The following is a 20,883-nucleotide window of genomic DNA, read 5'->3' as shown; positions in this document are numbered from 1 at the left end:
GGAGTCTGTTTTCTCAGCTGTGTGTATTTTTTGGGTTCTAGGAAGGAGAGTGGAGAGTGGACTGTGTATTCCACAAAGCCTAAAGATTTTATAAAACCCTTTTTATTTATGTTTACCGTAAAAGGTCCGCCAGTCCCTATCCCAGTCTCCCCGCTGAACTCAGGTGTGGCCTGTGCCTGGCTTTGCCCCAGGGTTGTCTCCTTTTTCCCCTTCTGGTTAAGCTTTGGGGACTGGAGTTGGATCCCATTCTCTCTCTCTCTCCCTGTGTCACAGGACTGGCCATGTTCCTGATAGCCGGGATCCAGGGGACGGGCCACACCAAGCACTGCAGCTCCCCCGGCATGGGGAGGAGACTGAGAAGTGAAGCCATGGGGGATGTTTGTTACTGCAGCATACCGGCACCTACTCTGACTGATGCCTGTGGGGAATACATGACACACTGGCCCTGCCTATGCCCTGTGATGCTCTGGAGCCCTAAAAAATCTAGGTACCCAGGCCACACCCCAGACCAACAACAAGTCTGACTTGCTGAAAGTGGGTGCGGGGGCAGGTGCCCGGAAGATTCAAATGAACAGGTGAGGGCACACGCCATCGGCCATCTTCCTGCTCCTCCCTGCATGCGTCTCTCTGTACCACAACACAAGCACCAGCCCATTCAACCTGCAGCTCCCCATGAACCACGCCTCTGGTCTGCAGCTTCCCGCGAGGGTCACACAGAGTGTCCAGGGCCACAAGTCCAGCGAGGGCCAGGACTAGCCCAGTGGCCTGGATGCAGAGTGACCCTGACCTGAGGAGCTGGCCAGGGAGACAGGAGGGCTTGCACGCACTCCATGCATGCTTTTACTTTTTAAATGTTTTTCTTTTGTTTTCTTTCTTTTTTTAATTACGTAGTTGCACAGGGGGTTTCAATTCCAGAAGTCAGGGGACGAGTACAATGCATCTTGACACATGTCAGCCCTTCCTCTTCCCTGTCCCATTCCCACCTTCAAGTTTCTAGATTTTTCTGTGTGAACTTTTCCCTCCCACGATAAAAAAGAAACAATGAACAATATCAACTTTTTGGAGCTAGAAAGAAACAGAAAAGAGAGAGAGAGAGAGAGAGAAAAGAAGCTGGGCGCTGGTGGCTCACACCTGTCATCCTAGCTACTCAGGAGGCTGAGATCTGAGGGCTGAAGTCTCCAATTAACCACCAGAAAACCAGATGTGGTGCTATGATTCAGAAGTGGAATGCTTGCCTTGAGTTGAAGAGCTCAAGGACAGTGCCCAGGCCCAGAGTTCAAGCCCCATGACCGACAAAATAAAAAAAAAAAAAAAGGAAAGGAAAGGAAAGGGAAAGAGAAAGGGAAGGGAAAGAGAAAGGGAAGGGAAAGGAAAGAAGGAAGGAAGGAAGGAAGGAAGGGAGGGAAGAAGAGGTGGAGGGAGGGATGGAAGCAGGCAGGCAGTTGTGAGCTAGCTCCACTCACAACTAGAGATCCCAGCTCAGAGCATGGTGTGAGCTGAACCCTCACTAGGACCCCAAGACCCAAGCAAGCACTCAGGCCCTTGGCAGGAACTCAGGTCAGATGAGCCACAGATGAGGAAAACAAACCTGGAGCAGGGGATGGAGGGGGCGGATCATGGGATCACTGCTTCCCCTTTGTAAGTCCACACCCCTCTAGCATGGCTAGTGACGGTCTGACCAGGTGCCAGGCCTAGTCAAGTACACCACAGCAGGAGCTGGAGCTGCCATCCAGCCTTCTGCTGCCAAAAGGACTTGGTGGGAAGTGTCCCTACAGGCCAGGACAGACAGGGAGAAAGAATTACGGCGTATGAGCAGGCATTGCTGGAAAGGCATGCATAGTTATAAGAAAGCAAATCCAAAATAGGAATAAAGTTGATGTTATGGCTGACTGGTCTCGTGGGCGCAAAGAGGAGGTGTGCACATGAGTGACATGCACTGACCAAAAGGATGGCCAAGTTTCAAGTTATTATTTTTTCTTGGGGGTGCTGATACTAGGGCTTGAACTCAGGGTCTGGGCATTCTCCTTTTGCTCAAGGCTGGCACTCTACACTTGAACCACAGCCCCACTTTCAGCTTTTTGGCGGTTAATTGAAGCTAAAAGTCTCAAGGAATTTCTCCCTGGTCTGGCTTCCAACTGTGATCCTCAGATCTCAGCCTCCTGAGGAGCTAGAATGGCAGGTGTGAGCCACCAGTGCTCGGCCTCTGTGTGTGCGTGTGTACATGTGTGTGTGATGGTGCTGAGGATGAAACCCAGGGCCTTGTGCACGTGCTCTACCCTGAGCTACACTCCCAGCTCTGAAAATTGAATTCTTGTATTTTGCAAAGTCCAAGATGGTGCTGAAAACAGAAAAAAAAAAATCTCAAGAAGCAGAGATGAAGTCTGTCACTCAGAAGCCTGGATTAAATTGCCACTCCCATCCCTTAAATCAGCCCAAAGTTGTGGCTTCTGGGCAAAAAGAGTTGGTGGGCCCCTGGGCTATGGTTTTTCATATACTTTTCTTTGTAGAACTCCATGAATTTAAAACTATACACAAATTGGAAGTAACGTTGTGGCTAAGTGGTAGAGCACCAGCCTTAAGCAATAAAGCCAGGAAAGAGTTCAAGGCCTTGAGGTCAAGCCCCAGTGCTGGCACAAATAATCAAACAAAACTATATGTAGGTAATATTGATTGGGTTGAAAATTAAAAAATAACAGGCGTACATTTGGTAATTCAATTTTTCATGAGTTGTTCTAGGGGAAAATTCATGCTTGTGAAAAAGGAGCCATAATGAAAGATGTGTTTACAGATGTATTGGTAAACTGCAAAAGACTGGGATTAATTAGCTGTATAGGAGACTAGAAAAACAAAACATAGGAGCAGGGTACTGGTGTTCACTCCTGTAATCCCAGCCACTTGGGAGGCTGAGCTCTGAGGATCTCTTTTCAAAGCCAGGCAGAAAACTCCACCAGACTCATGTCCAATTAAGCAGTTAAGATCCCAGCCTGGAGGTGTGGCTTGAATGGTAGAGCACTACTCTTGTTCAAGAAAGCACATATAGGCAGGCACCAGTGGCTCACGCCTGTAATACTAGCTATTTAGGAGGTTGAGATCTGAGGATTGCAGTTCACAGAGAGCCCAGGCAGGAACATCCTGTGAGACTCTTATCTCCAATTAACACCAGAAAATGGAAAGTGGTGCTGTGGCTTGAGTGGTAGAGTGCTAGCCTTGAGCTGAAGAGCTCAGGGACAGCGCCCAGGCCCTGAGTTCAAGACCCACAACCAAAAAGCAAGCAGAGTCTGAAGAAACAGGAGCTAAAAGTGGTGGCCAAAGCGAACTAACATTCTACCTAGAATACTCCAATGTATGTAAAGGCAAAGCACTAAAGGATTTATTTTGTGATGTTAAAAAAAAATTAAAGAGGGCTGGGAAAGTGGCTCAGTGGTAGAGTGCTTGCCTTGCATGCATGAGGCCCTGGGTTCGATTCCTCAGCACCACATATGCAAAAAGAAAAAAAGCCAGAAGTCGCGCTGTGGCTCAAGTGGTAGAGCGCTAGCCTTGAGCTGAAGAGCTGAGGGACAGCGCCCAGGCTCAGAGTTCAGGCCCCACGACCGGACCCCCCCCCAAAAAAAAATTAAAGAACCCAGCACCCATACCGTCTTTGAGTACATGCCGTCTGCGGGAGTTTGCTGAAATTCTGCTTGTTTGTATAGTTAGTGCGCCTGTTCCCTACCCAGGAGACTTAAGGACAGCTGGCTGTGCAGGAAAAGGTGGGTCTATAGCCCAGAAAAGAGCCCCTGTCCCAGGAGGAACACAATGCTTCCTCTGCACCCCCCCTCCCCCAGCAGATCACTTCACCCAAGCAGAAACCTTTTTACAAGCATTGCAACAACTGGGAAATTCAAAGGAAAAGCCATTTGGTAGAGGCTGGATATTAATTTATAAGAAGCACATCTGGAGTGAGGGCCAGGGGAAAACCTTCCATCTCTTCTCAGGCTGCCTGCTGAGTGCAGTTATAACTCTCTGTAAACCCAGCCCCGCCCTGCTGGCTCAGGTCACCCAGAACATGCACCTGACCCAATCAGATAAAGGTTGAACACAGGGCAGGCGTGTGTGTGTGTGTGTGTGTGTGTGTGTGTGTGTGTGTGTGTGTGTGTGTGTGTGTGTGTGTGTGTAATAGGCTGGATGCTGGTGGCTCATGCCTGTAATCCTAACTACTCAGGAGGATGAGATCTGAGAATCAAGGTTCAAAGCCAGCCTGGGCTTAGTCAGTGACTCTTATCTCCAATTAACTCAAAGAGCTGGAAGTGGAGCTGCAATTCAAGTAAGTATAGCACCAGTCTTGAGCACTAAAGCTCAAGGACAGCACCCTGGTCCTGATTTCAAGCCCCAGGACTGGTACAAAAGCACATACAAAAGCAAAAGAAACACAGGAGAAGGATGACTGATGGAAGGCTGCAGACCCTAGCAAGTGCTGCTGCTGACCAGTAGTCTGCAGACCCGTGGACGGATCTTCAGGTCCATGTAGAGGGAAGGCCAGAGGGAGAGCCTGCTGGCTGGGCATGGTGCCTGGGTACCGTGCTGCCACTCCAGCCTTCAGTGCATGGCCCGGGGCCAGGCTTGTGTCCCCAGGCCTCCGTCTGGGCTTGCAGACTTCCCCTCCCTTGCTCAGGGTGGCCCCGCCCACTCTCTAGACCACTGACAAACCAATCAGCCCGCTGTCACCTCTGCCATCACCCCTCCCCCAACCCCCAACTTCATGACAATGCACTTCTGCCTGTATTCTGGCTCAGGGATCTCCCCACACACACAAGAGAGACAAAACCAGTCACAGCCAACCAACTGGGCCTCACACAAGTCACTGCCAAGTAGGTGCTTAGAAGCTGAACAAAGACTCCCTCTGCCACCCGGAGGAAATGGCTGACTGAAGGCCTTCATTAAGCCCTCCCTCCAGCCCATCTCCACCCCCCCTCCCCCAGGTGTCAGCCAGAGGTGAGGCCCGGATTAACACACAAAGCCAGGCCTTGGCAGCTGTCCCTCCTCCCTGTGGTTAGCTCTGAATAATAAAGTTGTCATTAAAAGAAAGCATTTAATGGTTTTAATTGGGTTTAATGACTTGGAAACTCCTGGAAAACAGATCAGTTTTGTTGGAATTTAAAAGTTTTTTTTCTAATTATTTATTTATTTTTTAAAGAAAAAGACAAGGTAATGATGGTGGTAAAAAGGAAAGAAAAAAAAATTGGCTGATTCACACATTTGAACAGTCAGGGAAAACAAAGGAAACATACAACAAACACACACTATGGCTTCTTGGATAGTTTGAGAGGAAGATGAAGAGACCAGGAAGGATTGATTTTCTGTCTGCATCTCTGAGAACTGGACCAAAGGCTGCAGGCTGGTCCGTCCAGGGGACCCCACAGCTCCACAGTGAACCCTGTGCAGGTGTCAGGGACGACGGGAGTTCCTCCGTTCCTCCCCGTCTTCCTTATCGCCTCTGAAGGCGATCAGGCTAGTTGCTCTCATTTCCCTGAGCAGCAGAGCTGTAAGTGCCCAGCGGGCGGTGACTGCCAGCCTGCTTTGCCCACAGCACCGCCCTAGCTCTGGTTAAACTGGGTGAGCAAGCCCAGGGCCTGAGTGAAATGAGGACCCCATGTATCTACACAGCCCATGGTGCTGGGCCGAGCAACAGGTGGCAGGCATGCGGTGCTTGGCTAGAATTGATCCAGGAGTGACTCAGTGTGCCAAGCAGCTGGGCAGCCACAGATATGGTGACCATGTGGCTGTCACTGCGCCAGGGTCCAGGGGCCGTGGGGTTAGGGGTGTCATGCCCCTCCCCCCCACCAGGAAACCCAAAGCACGGAGGGAGGGCAGGGCATGCAAGGCCCTTTTGATCAGCAAAATCAATTTCTTCTCAAATAACAGTGCTCAGTGCCTTTGTCCGCAGTCCCCTCTCCCCTATCTCTAGGTTGACACCCCTGGGTGGGGGCTTCTCCTGGGTCTGAGGGTGGAGCTCCTCTCCAGGGACCCAGTGGGACCCCACTCCCTCCCCTCAACTCCCAACATGAGGTAGGTCTGAGGAAGACAAACCCAAATCCATTCATCCCACACGTGCGTGCGGAGTGTCTTCCAAGTAACTCACTAGCTGGGAAGACAAGACTAACCCAAGAGTTAATTTCAGTGCATCTGAGGTGCAGCTGCTCAGCTCCTGGGGGAGCATATGCAGGAACCACTACCAGGAAGCGGACTCACGGGGGCACAAGTGGATACCCCACCTGAGGGTACAGGCATCAGAGCCTCCAGGCTGCATATGAGCACCCCCCCCACCCCGTGTGCCTCCACCCCCTGGTGGGAAGATGGAGTGCGGGCGGCTTTGTGGTAGAAGGGAGGGACCGTTCAGGTGTCCACAGCAGATTTCTGACCCAGGGAAACAAGTGTGATAAGGCCCTGAGGTGGGAGACTGAGACGAAGTGCCACGGAGAAAGCTGGGGTGGCCTGGCCAGGAAGGAGGAGGATGAGGAGGAGAGGGGGGCCCCCTGCGGGGGCAGGGCTTGTTTCTACAGGTCCCCATTGTAGTGAATATGATTGAATACTGACATAGTGTGTTACTGAATATTAACAGTGTGTACTTGCACAGTGTGATATTAGATGCTGACATAGTATGTACTGGCACAGTGTGCTAGTAAATGCTGACATACAGTGTGTATTGACATAGTGGGCTATTATGTACACATAATGTATTATTGCATATTGATATGTAGGCTATTAAATAGGAATATATTGAATGTACATGTGCTGTGAAATAATATGAAACGTTAAATGAGGGGTTAGAAGTTAGGAGCTAGAACTATGGAATGGGGAGATAAGAACACACCCAGGGAGCCTGCAGAGCCATCCCCAAGGCAACCAGCCCTCCCCCGGAACCGCACTCAGCCAGAGCAAGCCAGCTCTGCCTCATCCCCTCACCCAGAACCAGACCTGATCAGACGCCACACTGTCACCAAGAAAACCCGGTGGTCAGACATAGCCAGAAATGAAGGGCCAGCCTGAAACATATGAAAACCCAGGGCAGCAGAGACCCAGCCAGACGGCCTTCCCCAGAGAGGGGACTCCACAACGGACCGACCCTCCACTGGGGCTGTCCGGGCACAAGGCAGCCGCTTCTCCCTCGAGGGACTCGGAGCAGCCCGCAGGACACCCTAGACAGACTCCCCTCGACTTCTGGACCAAGTGACACGATGCGTGAGCTTCCCTGGAGTTAGTTATTGGTATGGATGGTATTTGAAGTGCTTAAATAAACGAAGTGGAAACTATTAAGTCTAAGCGTGTTGCTATTGATACGCAAATTTGTCACACTCTTCTAAGGGCCTCGAGGGGTATCCTCAGCTCCACAGGTTTCCTGGGCACCCACTAAGCCCTGGGTAAGTCCTGTGAGGCTCCCATTCTCCACTAAGTTCATTACAATATTCATACCACATTCATGATCACATTCACACTGCATTAACCAACATTACCATATTCATATCATTAACCTATCCATGCCATCCGTTACCATACTCATACCATTCACTGCCGTCACCACACACAGCCAATTGCATATTCATACCACAGTCACTGTCCCATCATGCCAGCTGCAGCCTAGCTCTGTGGTAGCCCCTCTTCTGATCACAGCACACCTGGGTTTGGCTTCCTTCACTTCCCAAACACTTTCTAGGTTCATCCACCCAGTAGTCAGAAGCATCATTCTATTCCTTTTTACAGCCAAATAGTATTCCACCCTATGATTTTTTTCCCCCTAGTTCACTTATCCTTGAACACAGCAATAGCCAACTCTAGCAGGACCTTTAAACTACCCATTCCTCCTTAGAATGAGGTCCCGTTCCCCCACTTCTGCCAGCCTGAAATTTCTGCCAGGGCTGAAAGTTCAGGAACTCACTGAGGGAGGGTGGGGGACTGGGAGGGAACGTCCATTTCCTTGTCAAAGGCAACCCCACCTGCCTGTCATCCAGCGGTGACACCTCCTCACCAGAGGCCCCTGGAATCTCAGCAGGTTTTGTACAAGCTCAAAACCTCTATTGTTGGGCTAAGTAGCATAAAAAAATCCAGACAGGCATGGGGGGGGGCGGGGGAGGCCGGGAGGCTCCTCAACCCACGAGTTAAATGTCAGTGGAATCTTCCCCTTGTTCCGGTTTCCAGGGTGCCCTGGGTTCTCCTGCAGCCTGCCTGGCACTTTGTGGAAGGTTTTGGGGGTGGGGATGACATTCCTGTAGAGAAAGGTGGGAGGGAAGCAGGGACAAAGTTGGCAGAAGTCTCAGGAAGCATTTGGCACTGGGGAAACTTGTGGGTGGCAAAGTAGGGGGCAGGGTGGGGGTGGTGTTTCTTTCCCGCTCCAACCTTGCAGCCCCTGCACAAGATTCGTGAGAAAAGGCTGTTCCTGGCCCAGAGTGCAGCCTTCAAACCTGCTCATTGGGTCTTTTCCTGGTGGAAATAACCTTTTTTTTTTTTTTTTTGATACTGGTACTAAGGCTTTAATCAAGGTTGGTGCTCTACCCCTTGAGCCACACCACAACTTCAGGCTTTCCTGCTTGGGCTGGCTTTGAACTGCGATCCTCAGATCTCAGCCTCCAAAGAAGCTAGGATTACAGGGATGAGCCACCTGGCACCCCTGACCCTATATCACTCACTTGCTCATCTCAGGAGCATTTCCACCTTCCTCCTCCTCCACTTGCGGTTTTCTTACTGACCCCTTACAAAGGGCCCAGGGAAAGTCCCACCTTGCCATGCTAAAAAAGAAAATAAGCGTGAGCAGGGACCCTGTCCCCGCTTCCCTCGCCTCCCATCACCTCTCTGCCTGGCTTTATCTGCACAAGGACCAAGTAGCTGTCATTTAGTGTCAAGAAGCGGGAGGTGGGAAAGATTTCCATGTGAATGTTAACCCCCCAGTGGGAGAAAGAAATCTCCAACTTCCCCACTAAATCCCCTCCAAATTGTATTCATCTTGACTTAATCCGCCTCTGCCGAGTGAATGAGGCGGTATTTATTTGGAGAGTTGGCTTTATGGAGTTCCAGGGCCTGTGTTTTGCTTAGGCGGTGCTGGCTTTCCTGGCCAGGCCCTGCCCGGCCCCCAAGGATCCAAGGTGCTCATGTGACCAAGAAGAAAAATAAACACAGCTGAATTGGGAGAAATCGGGAGGTTTTCTCATTAAAGAAATAAAATAAACAGATGTCCTTAAGCACTCTGGCTTGTGTGTGCACGGAAAGCTCCAGATGTCAGGGAGATTGGGGGGGGGGATGCTATGGTTTAGGGCCCCAGCTCTGAGCAGGGTGGGGGAGAAAGAGAAGGCTGGGATGTGAGTGCTTGCAATGAATGAATGGAGTCTCCACCCCCCTCCTCCCCTCCCCCCTTGCCCTGTCCCAGAGTCGGCACATGTCATTTGAACCCTACAAATAGTTTTAAACTGCTGGGTCAGAAAACAAGGCGTTCTGCGGTGGCCTGCAGGGTTTGCCTGAAGCCCATGATGCTGATACTGATTCCAGAGTGTGATCTGGGGGTCACAGGGCAGCATCCGGAGGAGGGGGTCGGAGGCTGGGGGTAAGGGGAGGGCCCAGAGGGGCCACGGTGACCGTGGGTGGCAGGGTGAATGGCCATGCTCTGGCCAAGCCCTGCCCCACTGGCCTCTGGGGGGCGCCAAGGTGGGTGGCAGCTGGCAGGACCCAAGGAAGGCTAGACCGTGGGGGCCAGCTGGTCTGAAGTCACAGGGCTACTGTTTTTCTCAGGACAGGGGTGTCTCTCGTAGAGCAGAAGCGGGGGGGGGGGGGGCAGGCCCAGCATGGAGCGTATCTGCACCCTGGAACCCCCACAAGGAGGGAAGCAAAGAGCCTACAGCATAGACATAATACTTGTAGGAAACACCCGGAACAGGTGAACGTGGAGAGAGAGGACTGGAGGCTTCCAGGGGCCAGGGTTACATTTATGATCTCAGTAACAGAGGCACCAGAGCCGTCCTGGCGTGGGGCTGTGAGCTGGTTCAGGATGGAGGATCTGGAGAGGCACTGATCTTCCCAGCTCCAGGGCAGTCCTGACCACCTTTCCCAAGCCCAGCTGGGAGAAGTGGAGTACGCAGGAAGCTGGAAGGAGGGGCAATCGTGGCTGCTCCAGCCCTTCCCAAGACGTGGGGAGATCCAGCTACCCCAAAGATGCTCTGATCTCCAGCTTGGGAAGAGGAGAGAGACAGGAGGTGGAGCTAGGTCAGCTGGGAGCAGCAAGTGCGCCACAGGGTCCAGGAAGAAAGCCTTTGTTTCTATCATAAACTCAAACACCCAATTTTGAAACATTTCCTAATCACTTTAGCTCAGTCAGGCTTTTTTCTGTAAGTAAACAGCAAATCCTCCCTTGGCCAGGATGATAATTGATTGGGTTTCTGCTCCCTGTTCAGTGTTCTTCCTCTGGGAAACCAGCTCTCTTCCCCTCAGACACTTTGGTTGGGGTGGGGATAGGGGATGAAACTGCAACTCCTTCCACACCAGGAGTGAGCTGTGGATCTAGGTTAGCCAATCAGACCTACAAAGGCTGTCCTACAAAATGACATATAATCAATGTAGGCAGTGAGATTCAAGCCTAGGAGTTGAGCTTGAATTTGGATTGAGAAATTCCCCCTTTAGCACAGGTGGCTAAAAAGGAACCACTCACTGTACAGAGAGCCTGAGAACACTGCCTGAAATCCTGGGATCTAGGCAGACCTGAATCCAAGATGTCCCTAGGTTTTTCAAATATTGTGATCTGCTAAATTCCCTGGGTAGCTTCTGCATTCTGTGCTTCAAACTGAGACTCCTGCTTGATAAGATCTATAAATAAATAAAATTCCTACGTCTTTATCTATGAGAAAGAGAGGTAGACCAGAAGGTATAGCCATGAGTTCTATGACAAAAATCGCAACTACATATATGCCCCACTCCATCAATCTGCAGGGCTCCAAACCCTGTTCCTATAGGCTCTTTCTCAGCTTCTGTGACTTGCAAATTTGGAATTCCACACCCATGTGTCGAGATAACCCCTAGACCTCACAAACACAGCTAATTTTACCTGCCTGCTACTTTTCTCTTGCTTTCTTTTTCACTGTGAATTTTTTGAGCTAGAAATTGCCACTATCCATTCTTCCTCCCTCCTTACCATTTAATGACACATGACTAACCCCAAATAAAGGTCACCTTTTCCAGACTCCCTTGCAGCTAAAATGTCTTCCCATGACCCAGCTCCAGTTCTCATTCTTACTGTGTCTTCCTGTGACAGGCCTTTCCTAGCTACTTTCTTCCATCTGAATTGCCTCTCCACATTTTTTTTTTTTTTTCATTTATACCATGATTGAAAGTCTAGGTCTGTTTCTCTCACAGAGTGTAAGCACCATGAGGGCAGGGACCGTGAACATTTCTTTTCTTCCCAACCAAACACACTACAAGGGGACAGAATTTTACTTGATAAATACTGAGTGAACCAATCAGGACAGTCCCTAATGTGGTGAGGCTCAGGAGGCCAGGCTTTTCTACTGTTTTGTTCAGTGGTCTGGGCATGGTGGGAAGGGCACAGCCTCTCACTTGTTGGATGTCAAATATTTGGTTTTTGTTTGTTTGTTTGCTTGTTGGTTGTGGGGCCTGAGCTCTGGGCCTGGGAGCTGTCCCTCAGCTATTCAGCTCAAGGCTAGCGCTCTACCACTTGAGCCACAGTGCTACTTCCAGCTTTTTCTGCTTATGTGGTGCTGAAGAATCAAACCCAGGGACTCATGCATGCAAGGCAAGAACTCTACCAGTGAGCCACCTTCCCAGCCCCTCAAGTATTTGTTAAAGGCAGGAAGGAAAATAGAATCAAACCAGAAATTCTGAACTGGTGGCCAGCGGCCAAATTCATCCTGCAGATATTTTTGTTTGGCCTCCAGTGTGTACCGAAAAAATGTGAACTTGTCGCCAACATTTAAAAACCAGGAGATTGCACAGACCAAAACAATCTATATTTCCAGCTCTTCTCGAAAAATCAGGAAGCCTGACCATGCCATGTTCCCATGTGTGGGCAATCAGCAGGGGTTGAGAGTCGGCAACCCTCAGGGGCCTGCCAGCCCGTCGATCCTCTGGGTGATCGTAGCTGAAGGACATAGGGGGCCATTGAACCTAAAGAGAATGGAGGCTCACAGGGAGTGACTTGTCCAAGAGAGAATGAGAGGACTTGGCTCATCTGCTTTATGTGCTCTTGGGAAATCTTCTAGAATCTTCCAACCCTACTCCAGCTCTTTTTGAGGTGAGAAAGGAGTATTTCTACTTGCCAGTTCCAATAAAAAGAGACCAAAGATATCAAGATAAAAGCTGACTGCCCCCAGTCCAGGTAGAATAGTTGGGGCTCCAAGGCTGCTGCTGGCCAGCCTTGGGGCACTGGGGCCTTGTCCCACATATACCGGTGTGTGCCGGTAGTCCTAGCTACTTGGGAGGCTGAGGTAGGAAGATCACTGGATCACGACATAGAGGGGACCCCAGCCTGGGCAGCATAGTGGGGCCTCAGCTCAAAAGTAAAGAGGGAAAGGGAAAAGGAGAGAGAGGGAAAAGATAAACAGCATTCAAGTTGCAAAAGGCATTCTAGAACATTCTAGATTCCAGCAAAGGTTTCCAGTGTGCTGCTCTGCTTGTCTCCTCTGATGTACCCATTCCTGCATACTCAGAGACCTTTACAGTTAGCATCAGAGATTGACCACATATTGATATCTGGGGGGCGCACCCCAGAAGAAGCCCCTGGCCCTGGACGGCAGGACCTTTGCAGGGAAGTTTCCTGGGTGGACACCTCGGGGGAGTATTCTGTATGACTTGTTCTAGGTGCCCACAGCACTGGCTTCTCAGAAACTGGCCTCAGTTCCTGAGTCAACGGCCCTCAGGGCATGGTGGGTGGGGCACCCTTAAGGAGGGGGCTGAGATGGGAAAGACCCAGGGCCCCCAGGGGATTAAAAGGAGGCTGGTGCTGTCCACCGAAGCTGTAGAATTTCCCAAGGCCCGCTACAGGGACAAGCTCGGAGGAGCGCCTACACCAGGGCCGGTGGAACACAGAGGGCAATGCAGCCCTGCAGCTCCTCCAGGTGACACCCCGCTCCCACACTGAGGTCTGCTCCTGTCACCCCTCACCTGAGCCACACCCAGCCCGGGAACCCACCCACCCGCCACCCACCACCCACAGGCGCCGGCAGACACACGAATGACGTTTCTGTACGGTGAGATTCCTGCACCCCAACACCTCAGCATCAGCTTCAGAGCCTCATTGCACCACGACAGACAATAAATCTAGCTCACTAATCACACAGCCAACTTGTTAAAACCCCAGTAAAAAGAAAAAGAAAAAAACGGAGCAGCTGGGAAAACCATGAGCTGATGTCAAATCTGCTTTCTGCTTTCTGCTTTTCCAGGCACTGGCAAGTCGCATGGAAGCCGCCTCAGCCCTGTGCCTCTGGGAAGATGCCCACAGACGTCTCCTGGCACCTCCCTTAGCCCCTGCACGTCCCAACAGCTGCATGGCAGACGCTGGTACCCCTCAAGGGCTCTGTCAGGAAATCTGCAGCACTGATGCAAAGAATGATGAGGTTTTGCTTGAACAGATCGGCTTGTTTTTTTGCTTCAAAGACTTGTGTGTATCACCAATTAGCTAGTCAATAACATTTGTCCAAAATTGTTTTTTTTTTTTCTCTTTATGAATACTAAGGTTTGAACTCACAGCTGTGTGACAGTGGGTGCTAGGTGGGTGTTCTACCATGTGAACCAGTCTGCCAACTTTTGTTTTAGATTAGTTTCCAGATAGTTTGTCCAAGCTTTACGCCCCAGCCAGCATCAGAATCCCAAGACTCTCAAGCTCTGTCCCGCAGCTAGCTGGGATTAAAGGTATATGCTACCCCACCCAGCTTGCTCAGAATTCTCTTTCTAACTGGATGGCTCCTAAGGATACGTTTGCAAAGCTATTGTTAAAGCCTCCCCCTCCGTTTCAGAAATACAGAAAAATGGATTTGCTGGGGACACAGAGATAGAGAGCAGGGAAGAAGAAAAGCACGCAACCTCATTTGCTTACACACTGTCAAGTAGTTGTTGGTTGTTGGGTTGCAGGGGGGGGCGGGGAGGGGCGGACAGTCGATGGGGAAGTGATTACAGTTTCACATGGCCAAGCCATTCTCACCCCTCGGCAGCTCTGACTGGAACAGCCTCCTAACCAGCCCCCACAATTCCCAGGGTAAACAGATTGAATGGATAGTCCCATGGGGGGGGGGGGGAGGAGAGAAAGAAAAGAGAGAAGCAAAATAGATTTCTTACCTTCCCGTATCTGGATGCAAACGTCCCCGTGAGTAAAGAGTGAAAAATAATTATTGTCTCGTCCAAGTCCCACACAAACACACGCTGCGACGGAGAGAGGAAGACAAGGGAGATAAATAGAGAGGCCGCCATCTGACTTCACGTCTGCAGAACTTCATTTCCTCGCGGGAAGGCAGGTCTTAAAACACATCATCTTTAAGTGATAAAACACACGGTTCCCGCACTGGTACCCCGGGAGGCGGCCTCCGGCCTCCTCTGCAAGATGAGTTCTCACGGCCAAGTGTGGGAGGCTCCAAGCAGCCCGACCCTGCCAGGAGCCGGCCAGCCTGTTCTAGCCTCCACATAAAAACTCAAAGCCAGGGGGCGGTCAGGCCAAAACCAACAAGAAAAATCACATAACTCTCTCGAAAATGCGAAATACTACCAAGCCGGTCCATTACTCACCACAAGCCCAACTATTTCTGGCCATTTCTACTTTTAGCAAATCTGTCCATCACTTCCACAATTCTTTTTTTTGGCAGTCGTGGGACCCGAACTCAGGGCCTGCGCACTGTCTCTGAGTTCTCTTGCTCAAGACTAGCTAGCGTTCTACCATTTTGTGCTACAGCACCACTTCCAATTTTCTGGTGGAGATAAGAGTCTCATGGATTTTCCTGCCCAGGCTGGCTTTGAATTGTGATCCTCACATCTCTGCCTCCTGAGTAGCTAGGATTGCAGGTGTGAGCCACCAACACCCAGCTATTTTTTTCTTTCCTTTCCTTTTTTTTTTTTGGTGGTACCAAAATGTCTTGTGTTTGCTAGGCAGGCTCTCTACCACTTAAGCTGTGGTCCCTTGCTTCCTTTTTGCTTTAGTTATTTTCCAGATAGGTTCTTGGATGTTTGCTTGGATGTTTGGTTTTATAACTGAAATGAAGTCTTCTGTGGCTTGATTTTACAGGCTGGTAAGCAGCATGAAGTGCTCATCTGGTGATTGCTGTGCACTGTGGGCTGGGATTTCACTGTGCGCCATGCCCCATCTCACATTTGCTTTAAGAATGACAGGTCGAATGGATTCCCTGCAAGCATCTTTCCTTCATCCTCCTGCACCCATCCTGATTAAAATAACGCCATATCTCCGTTTACTCACCTACAAATCATATCTGTCTGGTTTAACTTTCTGTTTTTGTCGGGTTTTTTTTTCCTTGTTGGCTATCACACCCTTTCTCATCTTAAATTAGGCACACCCCCTGTATGGAAGATGAGTATGCTGGGGGATTGATGGACTGCCCCCACACGGACAGACTATTATGGGGTTTGTGCAGAGATAGCATCCTGAGACTTTCCTTCAGTGTATTTCTGGGTCAGATGCACTATCTTCCAGACCCCAGGACGCTCTCTTTCTTGGTCTCCTTCCTTGTCTTACCTGAGTAAATCTTGTGTTGCTTTTTCTGAATGGTGCATGGAGTAATCATCCTGAATTCTTGCATAACTGCCATTTTGATTTTCTTTATGATCTCTGGATACAGAATTCCAATTTGAAAACAACATCCTCTGGATCCCCCAAAGAATTCCTTCACTGTTTCCTGGTGTCCAGTGGTGTTTTGTGGCCCTCCCTCCTGGTAGATTTCCTTTAAGGACTTTGTCTTTCCACTTGGAGTCCAGATTCCATTTCCGAGGAATCTCGAGCCTTTCTGCCAGCTCCTTTTGTTGTTGATTTTTTTTTTTTTTTTGCAGTGAAGGGGCTTGAACTCATGGTCCCACTAGAACTCTACCACTTTTAGCCATAGCACCACTTCTGGTTTTCTGGTGTTTAATTGGAGATAAGAGATTTACAGACTTTCTTGCCCAGGCTGGCTTTGAACCACAATCCTCAGATCTCAGCCTCCTGAGTAGCTAGGATTACAGGTGTGAGCCACCCAGCTGCCTGGATATTTTTTGAAAGAGGAGCTCACTTATTCCCCGGGCCAGTCTGGACGCCAAGCCAATTTGCATGTCTTCTCCTTGTTGCTGTGATGATAGACGCATGCATACCACTGCACCCAACCGTTGGTTGAAATGGAGTCTCAAAAACTTTTATGTTCCGGCTGGTCTTGAAAAGTGACCACTCCTCACCCCTTGATCTTCTCCTAAGTAGCTGAGATTACAAGTTTGAGCCACCACTCTTGGTGGAGACCGCTTCTTCTTTCTTTCTCTCCTCTTCCTCCTCCTCCTCCTCCTCCTCCTCCTCCTCCTCCTCCTCCTCCTCCTCCTCCTTCTCCTCCTCCTCTTCTCCTTCCTCTTCCTCTTCTTCCTCCTCCTCCTCTTCCTCCTCCTCTTCTTTTTCTTCTTCTTCCTCCTCCTCCTCCTCCCCCTTCTCCTCCTCCTCCTCCTCCTCCTTCTTCTGTTAGCCAGTGTTGAGAGGGAAAGTCTCTCCTGGAATAGACACTTTTCAAATTTCTCTGGAGGCTCATGCTATATGTATACAATGGCATGTGCTATGCTGTTAGAAGTAAAGAGAAGCTTCTAGAATACAAAAGGCAAATTCACCTCCTAGGTTCTCTAGTACAGAGGTTCGGGAAGCAATTAATAGAGCTGAAGTTTTTTGGTCTGGTGATATTTCTAATGCATGTGTGGGGTGGGTCATATATTGAGTATATTTCTTATTTTAAGTTCTATAAAGCCACTATCTTAGAAGAATCCTCCTGGGGTTCCAATATACTAGGTCTTAAAGCATCGGGCTAGATGGCTTGAATCAATTAAACTTAGAGATTTTAGCTATAGATGCTGTGTGTGTGTGTGTGTCCTGGGGCTTGAACTCAGGGCCTGGACACAATCCTTAAGCATTTTTTTTTTTTTTGCTCAAGACTAGCACTCTACCACTTGGGCCATAGCTCTACTTCTGGCTTTTTGGTGGATAATTGAAGATAAGGCTCCTGGACTCTTCTGCCTGGGCTGGCTTAAAACCAGGATCCTTGGATCTCAGCCTCACGCTGCTTCCAGCTAAATACCCTCAGGGCGTGGCTCCCAATGCCATCCTGCCTCACTCTGCTCCCCAGGCCCCCACACTTGGGAACACGTGTGTCCAGACCTTCTTTATTGCCGTGGGAAGACTGAAACCTGGGATCTAGAAAGGAAGTGTCTCTGAGGGTGGTGGGGGCTGTGTGGCTGTAGGAATGGAGGGACGGGGGTCTCAGAAGGGCAGGAACAAATAGTGGGTGTGCAGGAGGCCAGCTCTTCTCAGGACCCCTGTCAGTCCAGCGGGGTAGGGCCAGGTGGCTCAAAGGAAAGCTGGCTAGGCACTAGTGGACTGGTGCAGGGATACCATGCCTCTAGAACTTTCTCTGGCCTGTGGGAAGGGAAGGTACATGTGCATTTCTGTCCCATTCTAGTATCTCGTTGACTCTCTGCTGTACCCTTGTCCCTGGGCCTTCAAATAGTTCTGCTTTTTCACTTAGGCCAGCTCAAATCAAACCACTGCAGGCACTGAACCCACACTCACCCAGAATTTCCCTCCTTTCTACTTTATTTCTCTCTTGTGGGCTTCGCCCATGAACAGAAGTGCCAAACTCTTAGATGGTGCCATGCAGGCCAGCTCTCCTCGCTGACATTAAGCCCAGGGTGAAGCCAGGCTCACATTTCTTGGCTGTCCTCACCCAGTGGCACTCACTCTGGGATGGAGAAGCAGAAGCAGATGTTTCCAGAAGAATACCACCCCAAGGTCTCCGACTTCCACATCCCTCCCCCTCCCTTTTCCATCTCAGTTGCACGGAAACATGTCTCTCCTCTCCTACCCCTGGCCAGGAGCAGGAGTGAAGGTAGGTGACTGAATGGTTTTTTTTGGGGGGGGGGGCATTAATATTCGAGCAGCTTTGTGTTTTCTAGAGCTCGGCAACTTCAGCTGGCCAATTTCCTTCCTGCCTTTGGCCAAGATCCAAAGTCCCTGACAGAACTGAACAGGCTCTCCTCACTGGAGGATGTGTTCTTAAGAATGGGGGAAGCTAGGTGCTGACGGCTCACACCTGTAATTCTAGCTACTCACAAGGCTGAGAGCTGAGGATTGGGGTTCTAAGCCAGCCTGGGGAAGAAAAGTCGTGTGAGATTTTTAATAAGCAAAAAGTTGGAGTGTGGCTAAGGTGTGCCTAAAGTGGCAGAGCGCCAGTCTTGAGTAAAAATGTTCAGGGACAGCATCCTGGTCCCGAATTCAAGCCCCAGTACTGACACACAGATGCACACACACAAAAATTAAAAGCAAAAACAAAAGTGAAGGCAGCACACACAGTGGCACTCGGGGAGGCTGAGGTAGGAGGACTGCCCGGTAGAGGCCCAGCTGGTGTCCCACAGGGGGTTCACTAGTCATCAGGAATGAACACGGTGTTTGTTCAAAACGTGTCATGCCTTCTGCGGTGACCAGCACGCGGTGACGCTAGCTGCACATCAGCGGCCACTTTGCAGGGATCTCAGCATCTGGTGCATTCCCCTTCATTTGCTTTGTTGTTGCAAGTGTGGGCCTAGGCCTAGGCTGGCTGCGTTCTGCCTGGGCTACAGGAAGACGTGAAGGATAGACGCCTGCCTCCTCCCCAGGAATCTGGAGTGCTGCCTGAGGATTTAGGGTGCTGATTGAGGATAAGGTGATGGTGACATGTGTCTGGGTCAGGATCCAACCCGAGACCACAGAACACAGAAAGGCTGAAAAGGCATCTGAGATGCTTCCAGGTACCTGAGTATTTTGGAGGGGAGCGGGGGGAATCGTGGTGCTGGGATTTGAACTCATGGTCTTGCACTTGCTAGGAAGGCTTCTGGCCTGTATTTGCATTGGTTATCAGGACAGCCTGGCTGCAACCTTCTTCCTGTGCCTCCCTATGTCACCCGAGATGACAGGCCCGTGTCACTAAGCCTAGGCATTGTACTTCTCTTGTAGCCAAGACAACAAGTGGTCACTATGTACCTGCCACTGATTGAGATGGAGTCTCACAAACCATTTTTGCCTGGACTAGCATTGAACCACAATCCACTAATCTCGTCTTCCCAAGTAGCGTGATCCACCATGTCTAGCAGGCATACATTTGAAAGCCACCCCAGTCCCACCTCTACTCCTCCATCCTGTCACATCTTCAGAGGATCCAGGAGTGGGGGGGGGGGGGGGGCGGGCACCTGTAGTCCACAAAGCACTCTGAGGACTCTGCCACGGCACCAGGGGTTTGAACCACACCAGCCAATCCAGCTGAGCCTTGCCCCTTGCCTTTCCCAGGGGCTTGGGGCGGAGGGGCAGGGGCAGCGTGGGCATCGGATTCCCCTGGGCATCTGTAACACACACATGAACTCTGACCCCTGCCTACTGTAGACTTTGGGAAGGGTCCAGCAGGCCCACCAGGGACTCTGAGGCCACTGAGGCAGTGTCCCATCCATCCTGTCCCTCCCAGCTGCAGGCCGTCCTCCCCAAGCCTGCTCTCTCAGCATAGTTCCATGAGGCTGAGCTCTTTTCTCCCTGTCTCCCTGGGAGCTCACTTATCCCTGGCCACAGACATCTGCTCACCCTGCAGCCAGCCCTTCCTCACCTCGATCTCACTGTCCCCCGCTGGGGAGGGGTCACTGCTCCTCTTGGAGCGGCCCCGGAGCTTCCCGTCGGAGGCCCGAGGTGGCCTGTCAGGATCTCCCTCCTTTGGGGGTGTGGAAGGTACGTGGTGGGTGTTGAATTCACCTGGAGTAAGAAAGAGGATGGGGATGGATCAGAGGCCAGGCTGGGAGTCTCTCCCCAGGAAATATCACAGGGGTCCCCAATAACAGCCTCCAGCTCCAAAGAGGCAGACCCCATATACCGCCCCGGGGGGCAAAGGTCACAGGGTTAAAATCGTTCTTCACATGCCATTTGCCACAGTCACCATCTTCCCTCCACCCATAAAATATTCACCATGCCAGCATGCTGACGCTGTCCCGCGGCACTGGGGATCCCAGATCTCACCACACCTACACACATTACACAAATGAGCTGCTACGTATTGAAGGTCTCAGAAGTGAAGGAAGCAAGGGAGGGGTCTCTGGGGAGCTCTAATTAACTTTATGTAATGATCTTCATATCTGGAGTCTGAGTGAGAGCCCCTGGACAGAGACAGAGACTGCCGCGTGGTGGCACACAGCACGGGCCTAAGTGTCACCACTCCCCCTGGACAGAGACAGAGACAGACTGCCGCGTGGTGGCACACAGCACGGGCCCGGGTGTCACCGCTCCCTCTGCATCAATTTACTTCTGTGTTTCTGTCTTCAGATTTCATTGATTTCCATTCTGACCTTTGTTATGCCTCCCTTCTGTTTGCTTTGGGTTTAAATTCTGTTTGCTTTGGGTTTAATTTGCCCTTCTTTCTCTTTTGGTACCAGTACCAGGGCTTGACCTCACAGCCTGGGAGCTTTCCCTTAGCTTTTCCAGTCGAGGCTAGCACTCTACCGCTTGGGCGACACCTCCATTCTGGCTTTTTGCTGAGTAACTGGAGATAAGAGTCTTACAAACTTCTCCATCAAGGCTTGGATCTCAACTTCCTGAGTAGCTAGGATTACAAATGTAAGCTACCAATGCCTGGCTTTTTCTAGTTTTTTTTTTTCAAGTGTAAGATGAGGTTTTTGGCTTGTAAC

At 50.6% G+C, this 20,883-nt stretch overlaps 1 protein-coding gene across 1 annotated transcript in view; it reads right to left on the bottom strand.

Moving 5' to 3' along the window:
- Eya2 (EYA transcriptional coactivator and phosphatase 2) overlaps positions 1 to 20,883 on the bottom strand; it is a 113,408-nt gene that overhangs the window by 16,069 nt on the left and 76,456 nt on the right. The window contains exons 7-8 of the mRNA XM_042694520.1: positions 19,815 to 19,957; positions 14,302 to 14,385 (exon numbers count right to left, since the gene is read on the bottom strand). Coding sequence (XP_042550454.1) covers positions 14,302 to 14,385; positions 19,815 to 19,957 — 227 coding nt within the window. The remainder of the gene's footprint in view (positions 1 to 14,301; positions 14,386 to 19,814; positions 19,958 to 20,883) is intronic.

The sequence above is a fragment of the Dipodomys spectabilis genome, unplaced genomic scaffold, assembly GCF_019054845.1.
Source record: "Dipodomys spectabilis isolate Male_0828 unplaced genomic scaffold, ASM1905484v1 ptg000175l, whole genome shotgun sequence".
Lineage (NCBI taxonomy): Eukaryota > Metazoa > Chordata > Mammalia > Rodentia > Heteromyidae > Dipodomys > Dipodomys spectabilis.
Note: the sequence above shows the minus strand (reverse complement) of the source record. Positions and strands in the feature narration are given on the sequence as shown.